Raw genomic sequence first — 19,187 nt, forward strand, 5'->3', positions numbered from 1 at the left:
CCGGAAGACAAAACGAACACAACACCTGCGCCGCCGCACGTCTTTTCTCTCTCAGCGGTGAGCGCACAGCCGGGGGAACCCGACCTCTCACCTTGGCCCCCGCTTTCTCAGGAAGGAGAAGCACGGCACTTCATATCTTCTTGTAAGACGTAAGTACGGTGGAGAGTGCGGGTATCGATCTAAACACCTCTCCCGCGGTAAGCGAGCGTCCTACCACCTGAGCTAACTCCTCCACGCGAGTCAGGTTGCTAGGCCGGAAGGTATTGGGGCTCACGTCACCACTGGATTCCCCCCGGCTCACCCCCAGCCGCCCGCCTGCGGGTCTCGCTACTCCTTCGGTTCCCTTGCAGTTCCCAGGTCCACCGCCATGATTGGTTTGGCTCAATTTCGTTTTAAAAAGCATTGGCTATCGGATTGGTGGTCTGAAGCGTCCGTCAAGCGGAGGCCCCGCTGTTGCTAAGGCGTAAGGGGAACCCATCCAGGTTTCTCCCAGTTTCTGATTTGTTTCTCCAGACCCCGGGGTCCTAAAGATTCCGGATCCGTCAAGTCCATGGGAAAAGAATGCGCCCCTCGTGCTAGACTGACGGGGCCTTTGAGCCAATCGAGATGGGTGCAACGGAGCCGCTGGGGGACCCAATAGGCTGCAGGGGGCGGGAGAAGAAGGCCAGTGAACGCGGAGCTGAGGGAGGGTACAGCACCGCGATTGGCTGCGAGGCGGCCGGAGGGAGGGCGGGGGGCACTCAAGGCCTGCTTGATACGTCCGCCATTTTGGGCGCTTCGCTGATGGTGTCGGTGAGCGCGTTTCCCGCCGGAGCGCAACTAGCGGCGGGTCACGGGCACCTCCAGGTAATGGGCTGTGGAGGGGGCGGGTGCAGCGGAGAAAGGCAGCGGCGCGGGGGGCGCGGGGGCGCGGCGCGCGGGGTCGGCGGTGGGGCCCTTCCGCCCGGCTCCGCGGCGCGGGAGGGAGCGTCCCTGCCCCCTCTCCTCCCCCTCGGAATCGCCCACTCGGCCGCCGGGGATGCGCGGCGCCCGGGCTCCCCGGGCCGTCCGCTCCCGAGTCTGTCAGCCGCCCGCTCGCCCGCCGCGGGCCCGGAGGCGAACTTTACGCCCGCGTTGACGTTCGCGGCCTTGCGCGGCGGCGGCGGCGGCGGGCGGGGCGCGCCCCTACCTCGGGCCGCTCCGCGCCGGCCTTTCCGCCGCGAGCTCCGCCCGGCCGCGGGCGCCGCAGAAGTTCTCCGGCCGCGGGCCCGCAGCGTGTCAAGTGGAGGGGCGGCTCGCCCGAGACTGGCGAAGGCCATTGTCGGACTAGCTTCTCAGGGAAACAAATTCTGTGGGTTTCTGTTTATTCGCCGCGGTCGTCGGAATTCGCCAAACCCAGCTCGGAGTATTTAAATGCTTTCCGTGCGATTTCTAAACTCCGGTGTTGTGACTCTAATGTAGACCTGGCCGCGAAAGCCTCCCTGGCGGACGTGAGCGAGGGGGGCGGTCCCTCCGCGCTGGAGGCCCCTCCCTCTTAAAGCGGCCCGCTCGCTGTTCGCTCGGCGGTCCTTCCCGCCCGCACCTGCCGGCTCTGGTCGCGGCTTGGACTCGGGATCGCAGGTGGGCGGAAGGAGTCCTTGGACGTGTCTGTGAACTGGCGTTTCAACCTCAGCTTCGTGTAATTTTCCCGGTACTTAACACTGTCTCTGTGGGTCGGGTAGAGCTTTGTTTGTGTTTTGCTTTTATGGGAGGGGCGTTCGGTGGTTTCCTTTCCTTCTGTCCCACTTTGTTATTGGAAGTTTACTTCGATATTGGCCTCAAGGTCGTGTCGGAGATAGGCAGCAAATGGGAAGGGATTCCCGATTTCCAGCCACTGGACTGAATATCTCCTAAGTGCTGGTGGTGTCGGAGCTTTCTTCGCTCCGGAGCCAGCCTGCTTCAGTTCAAGTCCTGGCCTCACCGCTTTCTAGCTCTGTGACCTTGGTCAAGTTACTCAACCTCTGCTTTCTCTGTAATACGGGAATATTAATAGTATATACCTCATACGTTTGTTGGGAGTAAATGAGTTCATATATGTCAAGCAGCTAGAAACGGCTGCCTGGCCTATAGAATCAGCCTAGTAATTAATGGCTATTATCATTAATTTAGATCTTATTTTTAAATGTTAGATGCTATTAGGAAGTCATACGAATGTTTCAAGCCCAGGCTCTTGGTGACTGTCTTTAGAAAGCTCTGGTGTATTTAAGAGTGGGGCTGAGAAAATGGACTGAAAGTTACTTTTTTTAGAGAGGGGTGATTGAATATTCATTAAATTACAAACTTAAATGACAAACGTTTTCTGGAGTGTACTGATGGTGCTTCAGAATGTTTTAAGTGGTGGTTAAATAAAGAAAAGCTCTTCAGGAGCTCAAGTCCTATTCTGTTCCGACTATTTTTGGATACTATGTTATGAGTGTGATTGGCCCTCAGATCAATAACTCCTGAGTTTTTCAGATACTCCTGGGTTATTGTTGAGTCTTGAAAGGTTACTGTGTATTGAGATACACTTCAGTTTGGGAAATAGCTGTTGTCCTGGATGGATGCTTTGGAAGCCGTTTTGTATTTCGGTGTTCTGATCAGGGCTAGTCTAAAATGTCTAACAAAATGCTATCCGCTCAATCACTCACATACGCAAAATCTTTTAATTCTTGCCCTGTACCCTTTTCCCTGATACTCAGAAACGGTGCTTGGCCTTCCCTTGGTATCACTTGCTGGGGACCTGGCTTGCTTTACTTCACCAGGGAAGTGTTATTTTGATAAACTCTGTCTTAGGTAGAGATGAACATCGTGGCATAACTTATCAAGAGAGGATTGTTCTGCATTAAAAAGCTTTAGCTTTTGTGTAAAGTACAGCAAAACAAAGTAAAAACTTGCTGGTTTGAGTGAACTACTTGAAAATCTGAGAATCAGACAGTACTGACAGGTTGAAGTTGGCTTAGCTTCTTTAGGATAAATTTTTGCATCGATTTGATACAAAGATAATGTGCTTATTACAGGTAAAACATCTCTTAAAACAGTATTTGACAGGATCAGTGTTTAGTTTGATTCTATGATAATGTTTAGTTTGTGTCTTGCAGTTTTATATTTTGGATATTTGAGAGACAGTCCAAGTATACTGGTCTAAAATTTTACAATGTTTTATTACCCCTGAGAAGAGTAAATGGTAGTGACAATGCAGTTCTAGCCATCTGCCCAGCTAAAATGCAGCACCGAGTTTATCTTCTAACAAACATGAGGCTGTGGTTTGGTCTTCCTCATAAGTCAAGTTCAGAGCGCCAGTGTGGGCTCAGCAGTGTGTTACTACTTTTTTTTTAGGTAAGATGGACTGAAAAAATAGACATTGCCTCTTGACTTTAAGCAGCTGTTTCCTTTCTTAAAAGAACTTCAGGTGATAGGTTTTTGGTTTACTCTAGATCAGTAGTTCTCAACTGGGAGGCGATGGCTAAGCATTTGGCAAGATCTGGAGACTTTTGCCTGTCACACCTGTGGGGTGGGCAGTGTGCTACTTGGCTTTTAGAAGGGGGAGATTGGGGGTGCTGGTAAATTTTCTGTAATGCACAGGACAGCCCTCCTTCCCACCCTCAAGATCCTGTAATGCGGAGGCTGAAAACCTGCTTGAGATCGATGCTAGACTGCCCTGCGTTAGAGTCATATGGGACATCCATGGGCAATGATGCCCACGTCTTGAAATTTGTGGTGGGATTGGAAATACATTGTTTAAAACTTGCCCAGGTATAACACTGGAGTACAGCTAGGTTTTAGAACCATACTATTCTTGACCACAGATTCTAGGGTCTACTTGTGGGTTGGGAGTATTTTGGGTGATCCATGAGCTCTGGCTTTAAGTACCTAGGTCCTACCTTGGAGATTGCTTAATAGTCAGGAGAGATGGGGTACATATATTATTTTCAGGTGCCTGCCAACTGAACCTGAACAGAAATTTTAAGTGAATCGATTTTACGGAGTAATTTAGAAACTTTTTTTCCCTTTATCTCATGAAAATACATTACTATATTGTGCTGAACCTTAGGCACTCTCAGAAGTTTGCTCCTTTGCTAAATAATCTTATACTAATGTGGTTTTTGAGTTCTGCATCTTTTGCCTACATCCTGTCGGTCAGCTGTCGTTCTGTTTTTGGATGCCATCTTCATCATTTTCTTTTTGTTTAAATGAAGACCTTTTTCTAGAAGAGTCAGCCCTGTATCAGTTTGCCAGTTCTTCCCTTCAAAGGCAAGAGAGAAGCATATTCTGTGTTTAATCTTTTAACACAGTGATCCTTGCCCTCTAGTGAAGGGGGCCCCTCTGTGTTCTGGACTCTGACCCAGACAAGTGTGTGTTTTTCCTTCTGGGGGAAGGAGGTGCAGTAGTGTAGAGAAGGGCAGAGATGCTTTTCTCACACATACTTATGATTTAAATGATCTCTAGTTTAGTGAATGGACTAATATTACTATAAAAACTATACCAATTTTCAGCAACTGAGTGTTTGTATTTTGACATAAAACAGGGAGAAATTCATGGAAGCATTTTCTAACCCTTCATCTTGAAATTCAGTTTATGGCCATTGTTGGGAATAACAAGTGACTGCTGCTCCCACCTACTTCTAATCTTCATTTATTTGATCAGCAAATACATTAATTGAATTCTTACTCTGCCAGGAATTGTATTAGGGATTCACTCAAGAGCAGGTGCTTAAGGATTGCAGTCTAAAGAGAGAAGCAACAATTACAAAAGAGATGCAGTTTGGGCTGGAAGACCAGGTAACATAGCTTGTTAGAATTGTACGTGGTATTGTTGAGAGGCCCTAGAGCCCTTAGAGGAAAGAGCTTGTGTTTGCTGGTTGAGATTGCTGGAAACCTCTCAGCAAAGAATAAGGTAGTTACACTTTTGTTTCTCATGTATTAAATGACTATTTTGACATTCCTCCTTGGTTTGGTGTGTCTTAAAAAGCATGCTGTTCTTCCCATGCTGGTGAAGTTCTTTTGCAGTGGTAAATAGTCTGTTGTTTTTTGCTCCGTAGATGTTGGTTGTCAAGACAGTCAAAGTTAAAACCCTGACTTGTTCCATACCGATGGGAGGCTCGATGAACGTTTGTGCCAAACATCTTGAGCATCCTTGAAATTGTGTTTCCAGTGGAAATGTCTTTTTTCTGCTGCAGTCTAATCTAGGTTGACTGGAGGTTTGTTTTAGTGGCCCTTTGACTTTGGCTTGGATTTAATTGTCACAGAAACCTCTCTTCCTTTCTCTCTCTCCTTTTATTTTTCTTTACTGGGAGAATGGAGAGTTACTAGTTGGATCAACACCCAGTTTATTTCAGGTTTTCAGTGACTATGAACTGAAATCTGGATACAGGTAGATTGCCTTGGATGGTGAAGAAGCAAGTAAAGGCATTGTGGTGTCTTACCTTAACTGGGATATTTTCATGTCCCAGACTTGGCAGAGATCTGGGTTTACTGTGAGTGGAGGTGGTTTACTACTTGTCACTTACAGCTGGCTAGTGTCCACCTGTTTTCTAAATACTCATGAAGATTACACAGTTGACTGAACTATACAAATAAAGTTCGATAGGTTCTGGACATCTTTTTACTGATATAGGGAGGCTCCAATTTTGTATTTCTTAGTGTCTCTGGAGAAACCTAGGTTTTATTAGTTTCCAAATTTCTTACAGTGGGAATATATATATATATATATTGACCTGGAATGGATTGTGTGCCCTAGAGGTTGACTGCCATGAAATCTGGTGGCCCAAAGGAAAGGTGAATGTAAGATTGCTTCTTGGAACCTTAGGGAGCAGAACTAAAAAGATGGCAGAAAAAAATAAAAATAAAAAGTCTGTGGAAATAAGATTATGACTGAATGCTGAGTTAGACTTGGAGAAAGCTATGTGGATTGCTAGTCGGAGCTTTGAATTCCCTGTACCTGGAAGTGAATTGAATAATGCTGTGTCAGGACCACTTTGACAGGAAGAGAAAGGAGAACTTGCCAGAGAATGTGTGGCTCTCTGAGGCCCTAATCACGGCCCGCAAGGCAGCTAGCTGCCTTGCCTTACCTTACCTGTGTTATGCTACTCAGTAAGGCATGCTCCCCTGGTGTCCTCCTGATTAGTAGACATTGGCTGGGCCTTGGTGAAATCTGGGCTTTTTAGTCCCAGGTGGGAGCAGTGGTGCTGGAAGGAACACTGGCAGGCGTTGACTTGATTGGTTCTTTGGGGCTTCCTTTCATGTGTGTCATGGTTTTCGAGCTGGAACAGAACTTAGAAGTCACTGATTCTTAGAGAAAAATTTAGGCCGTGCTGGAGAATGGTCCCATAGGCAGCTGAAAAATGTCATTCCCGGATAGTTCTATAGGGGTTTGTTCCCCACTCGACCATAGTTTCAAGGGTCATTTGTTTCAAGAGTGACATCACAGCTGGATGTCACTGCACATTAAGAATCAATTCTTAACTTCTGGCTCATTTCCTTTGGCAGTGATCGGCGCCAGCTTTTGTCAGTCTCTTGTTTTTTTCCCTTGTTGGTATAAAGATACACAGGGTTTTTGTTATCTCTGGCCAGTGGGCAGGTTTCATCTGCTTCTGGTGCCTGCAGGTGAGACCCTGCCCCTTCTGATCAAACAGCACTCTTTGAATGACTTCTCTGCCCTTTCCACTATGGACTCTTATCCTTGATTTATCACACCCCTAGATGGATTCAACAACTATGCATTTGGCATCTATCATAGGCAGAGTATTTTAAGCTAAGGGAATTTCCACAAATTAGTACCTGTTCTCTGTCCACATTTCAGAATATGCTGTGGAGGTCAAGAGTGCACAGGGTCTAAAATAGCTGTCCTTGAGTTCCAGCTCCCATGGTCCTCAGCAGTGTAATTGTAATACTAGATGACATCTCTGTTCCTTAGTTTACTGATCTGTGAAATAACATGAAACATAAACTATTAGCACAAGGCCTAGCTTAGAGTAATATTTGTATTAATATTATTACTGTTATCAGTCCTCTTTCTAATAACAATAAAATAAGTACAAAAACGACTCTATTTAAGGTGCATTGAATGCTCTGAAGAAGTGAAATGGACTATTATAGGGCCATAGAGGACATTTGAGGTCTAACCTGCTGCTCTGGGGAAGTACGAGGTGATGGTTTTATGAATCGGGGGAGGTTATGGAGTTAGTGTTGATATGCATAGTTCTGTGCCCATGCTCCCCCATGTGGGTTATGTTATATGTTTTACTTACATACATGTAATAATATTTTCTTACTTTGATGGGAGTAGAGATCATAAATTTGAGGTTTTTAAGTTTGCTCTCTAAAACATCCTTTAAAAATCTTTCTGGCACTTCTAATATTATTAAAGGTAACTCCATTTGCTTTGGAGTTTCCTATGTTAAGTAAAACCATATTTTTTCAGTGTACTATTCTCTTGAAAAAAATCACATATGCTTCGAAAGAACAATGTATTTTAACATGATTGAATCTTCTTTATTTTTGGTACTTAATTTCTTTACAAGTTCCACATTATAACCAGACAGCTCTTTTCTGAAAAAGTCCAGTTAGTAAATATGCTAGGATTTGCGTGCTATATGGTTTCTGTAACTACTCAACTCTGCCATTGTGGTGTGAAAGCAGCCATAGACAACACGCAAACAAATGAAGGTGGTTGTCTTCCAATAAAGTTTTATTTAGAAAACAGGTGGAGTATATAAATATCAAATCATATATTACACTAAAATATGCTAATATATAAATATTGAATCACTATATTATACTAAAACTAGTATAATGTTGTATGTCAATTACATTTCAAGAGAAAAAACTCTTCTGAAGACTTAAAAACAAACCCCAAAACAGGTGATGGGCTGGATTTGGCTTGTCCTGCTCTAATCTTTTTTTTTTTTTTTTTTTAATTTTAATTTTTAGTGAGATCGTGTATTCAAAGAGTATGTATCAGCATGTGTACAGATATTAAGTGTTAAAACCAACAGTTTTAGAACTAGAATGTTGCCACTGCCTTTGGCTCCCTCCCTGTACGTTCCCCGCACCACCTCTTCCCTGTTCTGACCTCCCCACGTCAAGCACTGTCCTACATGTATCATTTTCTTGATTTACTTTTTGATGTTGCCATCTGTGAATGTATCCTTATATGATGCAACTTAGTTTTTGCATGCCTTTAAACTGTATAAATTGAATCATTTTGTTCTGTGACTCCCACCCTACTCCCTGCGTTGTTTTTGAGAATCATTTATTCAGATGTTGGAATACTGATTATGTCTTAGACACTAAGATGTTTGTTCTGATGTGTGTGTATTAACCAGTGAGCACAGCAGAAGAGTCCACTGCCCTCATGGAGCTTATAGTGGAGAAAGACAGTTAACAGGTGAGTCAAAGATGTTGCAGTCGTATGGTGGGTGATAAGAGCAGGGAGAAAAGATAAGCAGAGAAGTGGGTGGGCAGGGCTGTTTGAAGTTCGGAGTTCCGTGGCCAGGGTGGGCCTCCCTGGGAAGGGGTCTTGGAACAGAAGGAGTGAGGGAGGGAGCTGTGTGGCTTATGAGTGGGTTGGGGTGAGAGGAGCCTTCCAGAGAGAGTCCAGCACGGAGTGCTGGGCAGGGACATGCCCGCTGTGGCCAGCTGGCAGGAGGGAGAGCCACAGGGAGAGTGGCAGGGGATGATAAGGTCAGAGGGAGTGGGTAACAATGGGGTCGGGAGCCTGGGGCACAGGCCATTGCTAGGATTTTGCCTTTTTATCTGAATGAGATGGGAAGTCAGTCCCTCTGGTGTTCTGAGGAGAGGTGTGACATGAGCTCTGGTCATGTTTTTAAAGGTCCCCCTGAAGCTGTGTTGAGAAGAGCTGCCCCTGTGCTGGTGAGGGTCCCAGCAGAACAGTCATGGCAGCTTGACTGAGGGGAGCAGGGTGGAGGGGGGCCGGGTGCCCCTTGAAGGGGGAGAGCTGGCAGGGTGCTGACAGACTGAGGAAAGGAATGAGCACCAAGGGAAGAGGGCACTGGGCATTTTTGCCTGTGGTGGGGGTGGTGGTTCGTGAAAACAGGGAAGCGTACAGGAGGCATGGGTTGCTGAGGTCTGATCAGGAGTGGGTTTGGAACATGGTGAATCTGTGAAACTTTTAGAGAGCCAGCTGGCAACCTGTGGGGTTATTAGGGGAGAGGTCTGGGCTGAAGATAGAAACGGGACTGTCTTCAGTGTTTTGATTCTGCTTCGAAGTCCCGAGGTGGAGTGAGAGTACTGAGGAATGAGGGCTGAGCCGGCAAGGAAGCTGCAAGGGCCGCCCCTGTGGTGGAGGGATGCCAGGCTGGTGTTGCGTCTGTGGAGCCATGGAGCGGTTGTCTTGGAGGAGGGAGGGAGAGAGGCCCGTGCCCAGTGCTGCTGCTTGAGGTCAGCTTACCCGAGGGCTGAGGTGCATCCAGTGGCTGTGGCTGCACAGAAGTCATCAGTGACCTTGGCAAGAGTAGTTCCCACATAGTGTGTGGGGCAAATCTGGAAGGGAGGGTTCACAAAGGATTGGGAGAAAAGGACAGCAAATAGGAAAAGCTCTTGTGGGCATCTGCTGTGACTGTGAAGGGGAGATACGGGGGATGGGAGAAATTGCAGCATTTTTATAACAGTGGTGGAAAATGATTCTATACAGAGTGAACAATTTGATGGAGCAGGAGAAGGGACCCTTGGTAGAGCATGTTCTTGGGAAGAGCAGGGCATGGGCCGAGTGGAGTCCATAGGCTCCTCCTTGGTGAGAAAGAGGAGCTGGGTTGGGGAGAGCATGTGGGTCTTCTTTTTTTTCTCTGTGAAAAAAGTTATCAACAGTCAGTCAAAATTAGGGTTTTGAGAAAGGCTTGTGGGTTGTGAGGAGAGAGGAGAGGTATAGGATAGTCTGTGGGAAAGAATCCATGGATTAGCAAAATGAAATGGCCCCTGTGAGGGGAGCCATCCTGTGTTTAAGGTGAAAACAGTGGTGTGTTATTTTTACCTGAGGTGGAGTAGGCAGTTCTGCTGTTGTGTTAGAGCTGTGGTCCCCCACTGCTCCCCTGAGCAGAAGTGGCAAAACAAGAGAAAGCCAAGGGAGTGATTGTAATGGTGGGCATGGCGTTGAAGTGGGGACAGGGAAAGTGAGAGTGTGCAGGGGGAGGTCTGTCCACTTTGATGCATGTAACTGTTTATTCCATTTCAGTTCTGTGTTCTATTTCAGACTGAATGTGTATTGTATTATTCTTTGTGCTATCATGGGAGGATAGGATTGTTTCCAATAAAGAAACAGTGCTGCTTTGAACAAGTGCAAACACATTTCTCCTGGGTATAGACCTTGGAGAGACTTGCAGGTTAATAGGACCTTAACTTCAGTAAATGGTGCAGATAGTTTTCCAAAGTAGTCGTCCAATATATCCTCCTACCAGCACTCTTGTTCCACATCCTGGCCAACCCTTGGAGAAACCACTGTCACACTTCTTTATGGTATTTGCCATTTTAGTGGGTGTGAACTTAGGTCTTGTTTTTTAAGAACAACAGCTTTACTGAGCTGTAATTCACATATCATACAATTTACCCTTTTAGTTTCTTGAGTCACATTTGGTGATTGACATTTTCATAAAATTTCTTTTGTCTGTATTTCAAAAATATTGGCAGGAAATCTTATTTTCTTAACTTCTGAATCTCTGCCTTATTTGTAATTAATCACTAATATTTAAACAAGATGCTGGGGTCATTAATGTTCAGTTTTGACTTAGAAGTTAAAGTATATTGAAAAATGTTTGTGTGTATACATACACATCTTTTTTATCTCTCTTCTTTTTTTTCAGTTATACATTGGGTTTATTAGGGTTTTACCTTTCAATGACTCTTCTTATAAAAATAAATCTACTTACATAGAATGACCATTACAGTACAAGAATCATATGCAGCTTTTTAGAGTTTGAATCAAAATATACATGAAATAATCTAAACAAAGAATTTAGTATCATTCTGACTTTACCATCAGCTTCTCTCAACTAGGAAATCAGTGAAACCATTTGCCAGACAAAAATCAAAAGACAACTCTTGAGCGGAGCTGTTTTATAACATCCTCCTCGTTACAACATTGTGGTCCCTTTTCAGTGATGTTATTTGTGTCATGCTCCATCTGTACTGAATCGACCTTTTTCACAGATCAGGACTCTTGGTATAAGTTACACAAAATTCTCAGTTTCTCCATTATTATTCAGATTTCATATTTTAAGTTCAAAGCCTCTCTGATCTGTGTTTATAGTGTTCTTCTTTCCCGTTTGCACAGATATGGCCAATGTTCTTTTTTTTTTTTTTTGAGAGGGCATCTCATATTTATTGATCAAATGGTTGTTAACAACAATGAAATTCTGTATAGGGGACTCAATGCTCAATGCACAATCGTTAATCCACCTCCAGCCTAATTCTCGTCAGTCTCCAATCTTCTGAAGCATGATGAACAAGTTCTTACATGGTGAACAAGTTCTAACATAGTGAATAAGTTCTTACATGGTGAACAGGACAAGGGCGGTCATCACAAACTTTCGGTTTTGATCACGCATTATGAACTATAAACAGTCAGGTCAAATATGAATATTCGTTTGATTTTTATACTTGATTTATATGTGAATCCCACATTTCTCCCTTATTATTATTTTTATTTTTATTTTTAATACACTGCTGAAGTGGTAGGTAGATGCAAGATAAAGGTAGAAAACATAGTTTAGTGCTGTAAGAGAGCAAATGTAGATGATCAGGTGTGTGCCTGTAGACTAAGTGTTAATCCTAGCTAGACAAGGGCAGTAAAACATCCACGGATGCAGAAGATTTCTTTCAAAACAGGGGGTGAGGTTCTAAGCCTCACCTCTGTTGATCCCCAATTTCTCACCTGATGGCCTCCCTGCGACTGTGCCTGTCTTAGGTTGTTCCTCCCTTGAGGAATCTTACCCGTCTCTGGCTAACCAGTCATCTTCCGGGGCCATACAGGGAAATGTAAAGTTGATAAGTGAGAGAGAGGCAATATTGTTTGAAAAGGTTAGCTTTTTACTTCTTTGCAGATTTATGCCCTGTGGCTTTTATGTTTTATCCCTGTTCTTGATTGAGAGCATATGTTGTGCTAAGAAAAAAGTGGTCTGATGTGATCTTGAGTCTGAAATTTGTTGAGGCTCTTTTAATGGTGTACAGTTTGTGGCAAATTTTAATCAGTATTCCATGTGTGTTTAAAAAGAATGTTCCCAATTTTAAGGTGACGTTCTCCTTTGTCAAATGAAATGCACTGATTGAATTCATTTTCAAAGTAACATCCTTAACCAGTTTTGTGTGCTTGTTCTGTCAATTACAGAGAGGAGTGTTAGAATTCTGTTAGGATGAAAGATTTGTCAGATTTCTATAGTTCTCTGGTTTTGCTTTGTGCCTTTAAGTTTACAATTAAGTTTTTAGTGACTTGCACAATTTGCCATTAAAGTATATTTGTCTGCTACTGGTATACCTATACCAACTGACTTTTGGTTAATGTTTGCCTGGAAGATATTTTTCTGACCTTTCACTGTCAAGCTGTTTGTGGCCTTAATGTCTTAGGTGTGCCTTTTGGAAACAGCACGTATGTAGATTTCATTTTTATAATTTGGCTTTAAACTGATGAGTTACTCCATTTACATTAATTGTGATAGAAATATTTGGCTTATTTCTACTGTCTTTATTTTGTGCTTTTTAACTTGGCCTTTTTTTTTCCCCCTGTTCTTTTGCTGTTCTTGCCTATGTGTTAGGTGTTTTACTCCTTTATTCCTATCTACCCCTTATGTCCATGTTCAGAAAATGGAGATTAGACACTTTTCTTGGTAATCTTAGGCATTTCATATTTAACTTACAGCCTAAAGTTAATTGACTCTTTGCCATTAGAAGAACCTTAGAGTGCTTTACTCTTAAGGTCCTTCCCAATTTTATGCTGCTATTGCTGAATTTTCATTTTGCTGCTATTAAAACCCCACAAATTAGGCATTTTTCAATACTGTTATTCCTGAAAGGCAAGTTTGCCTAATACCCTCTTCTAGGTTGATGATTTTTTTCCATTAGCACTTTGACAGAATTTCCCGTAATTGGTATTGAGATTAATCAGAAGTTTGCTGTCATTTGTTCCTTTCCCAGGAATTTGAGGTGTTCTGTACCTAAAGTACTCGTCGTGTTGGCCAGTCCAGCAGATATATTTAGTCTTCTTTTATTTTTAGTTTGCTGGGAGCATCTCTTAATCTGGAGTGTTCTTTTGGTGTCTCGCTGTCTCTGAATAACCAAGTACCATATACCCATTTAGTTAAGTGTCTTTCAGTGTTTAAAGAGTGCTCATTTTGTCAGGAGCTGGCAAATGTGAATGTTTTCCCCCTGTAATATGGAGTGTTCCTGTGTCAATATGGAGTTCTTTAGAGATTTTCTACCTTTTCACATTAGTTAGCTCATTTTTATATCCAGAAATGGGAAAAATTTCAAGGATAATTATCTTTTTAAAAATGGGATCATTTGATTGCTGGAAAACATTTATTTGAACCTTAACTGTAACTCAAGCCAAGTACAGAACTAAAAACAATCTGGTAGAGGGATGTGGATCAAAACAGATTAAGAGCCAAGAGGAAGGGAAAAGAGTGGAGTTCAGCATTTTAAATATATGGCCTTTCCTGAGGGAAAGAAGGGACTGTTTCGTACTTACTTTGTTACATTAAAAGTCGTTTCTTACTTTAACTAATAAACGAAAAAGAGACAACCAGAAACAAAAGAGGTATTGAGGGAGGTACTGGCATGTAGGTTGGGCTAGGGTTGCAGCTCACTCTGTGATGCTGGTTAGCAGACCCTGTGACCTGGGGCCTGCTGCTGCCAAAGCGCTCATGAGGAGGGCCAGGCGTTTGGTGTCAGCATGTCAGCACTGCTGGTCCCAGGAGCGAAGAGTTCATGGCTCCTTTTAGTCCTCTCCCAGTAATTTTCAGTGAGGCCAGAGAGTTGGGTGGGATATATAGGCAGCATAACTATTGTTTTAATTAAACTTCACAAAATAAAGCTTGATACCCTTTGTGGGCAGTCAAGAGAGACTGAGAAAGGATTATTGAGAGCCTGGGGTGGGGAGAGAGCTGGTTTAGCAGAATTGTTATGAGGATTAAAAGTAAATATTAGCAGGCATGTTTGTGTTTATCCCCAGAGAAAAGTAAAGACCGTCCATTCTTGCCGCTTAACATGCTGTCAGACCTAGAGCTGTCCGGTCCTTGGTGCCGGTACTCCTGAATTGCCTTGGCGTTAGCGTAGAGCTTCAGCAGTCTGCTGGAGCTCCCCTAGCGCCTTACCCTGGGTAGGTGTAATGGTCTTTGCCTGTTTTGTTTGCTCAGTGTCTGTTATTACAGTTGTCACGTGTGCTTGATTCAGTACATGTGATAATTTTAACTTTCCCTCAAGATGAGACTGGGATGTTCATCTTCTGTCTAAAAAAGCAGCCTCTGCGAGGGAAGGAGACAGTCTCATCTCTAAACAGAATGGTTTAGGGGAAGGGTCATTAAGTTTATGAGACCTGGATCGGAATCTTGGTTTGACCACTGACCAGCTGTCTGATCTTGGGCAAATTATTTCACCTTTCTGAGCCCCAGTTTCTTCATATGTAAAATGGAAATTAAAGTTCTCTCTTTTCCATAGAAAGTAACTTAAGGTAATTTGATTGTGTGGGGTGTTTTAGTGCAAGTGTTCTAATGTAGAAGACATGAATTTTCACACAAGTGGTTAAGGCCAAGATGACCTAGTTAATGATTAATAGCTTATTTTATGAACTCTTAATACTGGCTTTGGTTTTGAAATCTTGACCGGAGGTAGGATATTGTGAATTTTTCATTTTTATTCTATTGCCATTTTTCTGTTGGGAATAGAAACTCTTAGCTTTAAAAAAAAAATTATATGTGAAAGAAGATGTGTGATACACAGTGGAATATTATTCAGCCATAAGGAGAAAACTAATCCTGCCATTTGCAACAACATGGATGGAGCTAGAGGATATTATGTTCAGTGAAATAAGTCAGGCGGAGAAAGACAAGTATCAAATGAAAGAGTGTAAGAACAAAGAAAAAACTGAAGAAACAAAACAGCAGCATACTCACAGAACCCAAGAATGGACTGACAGTTGCCAAGGGAAAGGGACTGGGGAGGATGGGTGGGAAGGGAGGGATAAGGGGGGAAAGGGGGCACTACAGTTAGCACACATAACGTAGTTGGGAGGGGGCACGGGGAAGGCAGTATAACACAGAGAAGACAAATAGTGACTCTATAGCATCTTACTATGCTGATGGACAGTGACTGTAATGGGGTATGTGGTGGGGACTTGATAATGGGGGGAGTCTAGTAACTATAATGTTGCTCATGTAATTGTTTATTAATGATACCAAAATAAAAAAAATATGTGATTATATTTGCTTTGAAAAAATAGATTATAGATAAGACTCAAGTCTCTTCTGACTACCTTCTGCCAATCCTTTTCCACCTTCTGCTGTAATTAGTTTTGTGTCTGCCTTCTTTATTTTTTCCTGTGTATTTGCATACTTATATACGTTCTTATGGAAACTGTACAATGTTGGGAATATACACTTTTTTATCATTCATTATTTTTCACTGAGTCCCATGCAGTGTAGAGATCTGTCCCATTATTTCTAAATGGTGAGTAGTTGAAGGTGTATAGCTATCACCAATTATCAGGGGGCTTTAGATTTTTTTTTGGAAATCACTAACAGTTCAGCTTGTTTTTAGATTGGTATAGTAAAGTACTTCATTATTAGAAGCTTTTAGAACTACAGTGTCTGCTGGAGAGATAGGTAAAGAAATAATGGGACAGATCTCTACACTGCATGGGACTCAGTGAAAAAGCTGGATTCTTTTGCGTTTTGTTTTTGCATGTAAATAAAGTAAAGGTGTTATGCAGTGGAGAAAACATATTTTTAGAAAACCTTTTATCTCCTTTTCAAATGATATATGACATATAACATTGTTTTTAATCTCTGCCATAAACAAATATTTAACAAATTTTTTTATTGTACAATATATATAACATAAACATTACCATTTTTTTAAAACTAGCAGGCTTTATTTCATACAGCAATTGTGGGTTCACAGCAAAATTGAGCCAAAAGTACAGAAAGTTCCCGTATTCGCTGCCCTGATCTCCTGCACCATGGATGTTGACATCAGACTGAACGATCCATGAACCTACAGTGACACGTCATTATCACATTAGGGTCACTCTTGGTGTTGTACATTAACAAATGTATAAAGACATGTATCCACCATTATGGCATCATGCAGAGTAGTTTCACTACCCTAAAAATACTCTGTGCTCTGCCTATTCATCCCTCCCTCCGTGTAACCCTGACAAACCACTCCTCTTTTTACTGTCTCTGTTGCCCTTTTGAGAATGTCACACCGTTGCATTCATATAGTATGTGCCATTTTCACACTGGCTTCTTTCACTTAGTAATATACATTTAAGGTTCCTCCATGTCTTTTCATGGCTTGAATGCTCATTTATTTTTAGGACTAAAATATTCTGTTGTACCACAGTTTATCCATTCACCTACTGAATGACATCTTGGTTGCCTCCCAATTTTGGCACTTATGAAAAAGCTGCTGTAAACACCTGTGTGCAGGTTTTTATGTGAACATGTCTTTATTTCATTTGAGTAAATACCAAGGAGCACAATCGCTGGATCATATGGTAAGAGTTATGTTTAGTTTTGTAAGAAACTGCCAAGCTGCCTTCCAAAGTGGCTGCACAATTCTGCAGTTCCACCCATGGTGAGTGAGCGCTCCTTTGCTCCACAGTCTCACCAGATTCGGTGGTGTCAGTTTTGGATTCTGACCATTCTAATAGGTGTGTAGTGGCATCTCAGTATTTTACTTTGCAATTCCCTGATGATATGATACTGAATATCTATTTATGTACTTATTTGCTATCTGTGTAACTTTGGTGAGGTGTCTGTTCAGGTTTTTGGCCTATTTTTAAATCAGGTTTTTCATTTTCTTTTTGAGTTTTAAGAAGAATTTGTGTATTTTGGATAAGAATTGTTTATCAGATGTATCTTTTGCAGATATTTCCTTCCAGTCTGTGGCTTGTCTTCCCATTCTCTTGTCATTGTCTTTTTTTTCTTTTTGGTATCATTAATCTACAGTTACATGAGGAACATTGTTTACTAGACTCCCCCATTGTATTGTCTTTTGCAGAGCATAAGTAATTAATTTTAATGAAGTCCAGCTTATCAACGACTTCTTTCATGAGTTGTGCTTTTGAAGTCATTGCCATACCTATGGTTTCTCAGTTCAGGCGCCTGTCACAGAATACCATAGGCCGGGAGGCTTATAAACAACAGAAGTTCGTTTCTTACAGTTCTGGAGGCTGGAAATCTGAGATCAGGGCTCTAGTGAGGACCCTCTCCAGAGCTGCAGACAGTCATTTTCCCATTGTTTCTTTATATGGCAGAGAGAAGGCAAGAGAGCTCTCTAGGTCTCTTTTACAATGGCACTAATCCTATTTGAGGGCTTCACCCTCAGGACTTAAGTACCTCCCAATGGTTTCACTTAATACCTTATACCAAATGCCTCTCTTAATACCATCACCTCACAGGTTACAATTTCCACATAAGAATTTTGAGGGGACAAAACCTGTTCAGTCTGTTGCACAGGGTCATCTAGGTTTTCTGTGTTGTCTTCTAGGGGGTTTATAGTTTTCCATTTTACATGGAAAGGTCTTTGATTCATTTGTGAACTAATTTTTGTGAAGAGTTTAAGGTCTGTGTCTAGATGCATTTTTCTCTATGTGATGTCCAGTTGTTCCATCACCATTTGTTGAAAAGACTATGTCTGCTCTATTGTGTTACCTTTGCTCCTTTGTCAAATATCAGTTGAGTATTTATGTGAGTCGTTTCTGGGCTTTCAGTTCTGTTTCTGTCTATTCTTTCATCAGTACCACACTGTCTTGATTACTGTAGTTTTACAGTAATTCTTGAAGTTGAGTAGTGCCAGTCCTCTGACCTTGTTTTTCTCTTTCAATATTGAGTAGGCTATTTTGGGTCTTTTGTCTTTCCATATAAACTTGAGAATTAGTTTGTCAGTACCCACAAAATAACTTCTTGGGATTTTGACTGGCATTTGATTGAAATTGTTCCTGATCTTACTGGAAAGGTTTTGAGTCTCTCACCATTAAGTATGATGTTAGCTGTAGATGTTCTTTAGCAGGTTGAGGAAGCTCCCTCCTGTTTCTCGTTTGCTGACAGTTTTTTCACAAGCAGGTGTTGGGTTTTGGCAAATGCCTTTTCTGTCTCTATTGATAAGATTGTGATTTTTCTTTAAATCTGTTGATGTGGTGAATTACATTAATTGATTTTTGAATGTTAAACCAACCTTGCATGCCTGGGATAAATCTCACTTGTATAAATCTTGTTATATCTTGTTGGATTCCATTTGCTAATATGTCGTCGAGGATTTTTGCATGTGGGTCTGTAAGTTACTGCTCTGTAGTTTTCTTGTCTTGTAAGGTTTTCGTCTGGTTTTGGTACTAGCGTAATACTTATCTGATAGAATGAGTTAGGAAGTATTCCTTCTGTTTCACAATTTCTTCCTCAACTATTTGATAGAATCCACCACCAAACACATTTGGGCCACGGTGCTTTCTTTTTTTTATTATTATTTATTTTTTGTTTTGTTGTCATTAATCTACAATTACATGAAGAACATTATGTTTACTAGGGTCTCCCCCTTCACCAAGTCCCCCCCACAAACCCCATTACAGTACTGTCCATCAGCATAAGATGCTGTAGAATCACTACTTCTCTGTGTTACACAGCCCTCCCCATGCCCCCACCACCACATTATACATGCTAATCGTAATACCCCCTTTCTTTTTCCCCACCCTTATCCCTCCCTTCCCTCTCATTCTCCTCAGTCCCTTTCCCTTTGGTAACTGTTAGTCCATTCTTAGGTTCTATGATTCTGCTGCTGTTTTGTTCCTTCAGTCTTTCTTTGTTCCTATACTCCACATATGAGTGAAATCATTTGGTGTTTGTCTTTCTCCACCTGGCTTATTTATACCCTCTAGCTCCATCTGTGTTGTTGCAAATGGTAGGATTTGTTTTCTTCTTATGGCTGAATAATATTCCATTGTGTATATGTACCACCTCTTCTTTATCCATT

At 42.3% G+C, this 19,187-nt stretch overlaps 1 protein-coding gene across 24 annotated transcripts in view; it reads left to right on the forward strand.

Moving 5' to 3' along the window:
* The first annotated feature begins 712 nt into the window (after positions 1–712).
* Positions 713–19,187, forward strand: part of PPP6R3 (protein phosphatase 6 regulatory subunit 3) — a 137,458-nt gene continuing 118,983 nt past the window's right edge. For 12 of the 24 annotated variants that reach the window (XM_037011374.2, XM_037011376.2, XM_037011356.2 and 9 more), the window contains exon 1: positions 714–846. Coding sequence is in view for 21 of the 24 variants with exons in the window: in XM_037011356.2 (XP_036867251.2) it covers positions 784–846 (63 nt within the window). In the remaining 3 variants the exon portion in view is untranslated. Of the gene's footprint in view, positions 847–948; positions 1,670–19,187 lie in introns of those variants that run through there. The other 12 variants (XM_037011355.2, XM_037011357.2, XM_037011359.2 and 9 more) reach the window with 2 other exon arrangements.

The sequence above is a fragment of the Manis javanica genome, chromosome 11 (assembly GCF_040802235.1).
Source record: "Manis javanica isolate MJ-LG chromosome 11, MJ_LKY, whole genome shotgun sequence".
Taxonomy (NCBI): Eukaryota; Metazoa; Chordata; class Mammalia; order Pholidota; family Manidae; genus Manis; species Manis javanica.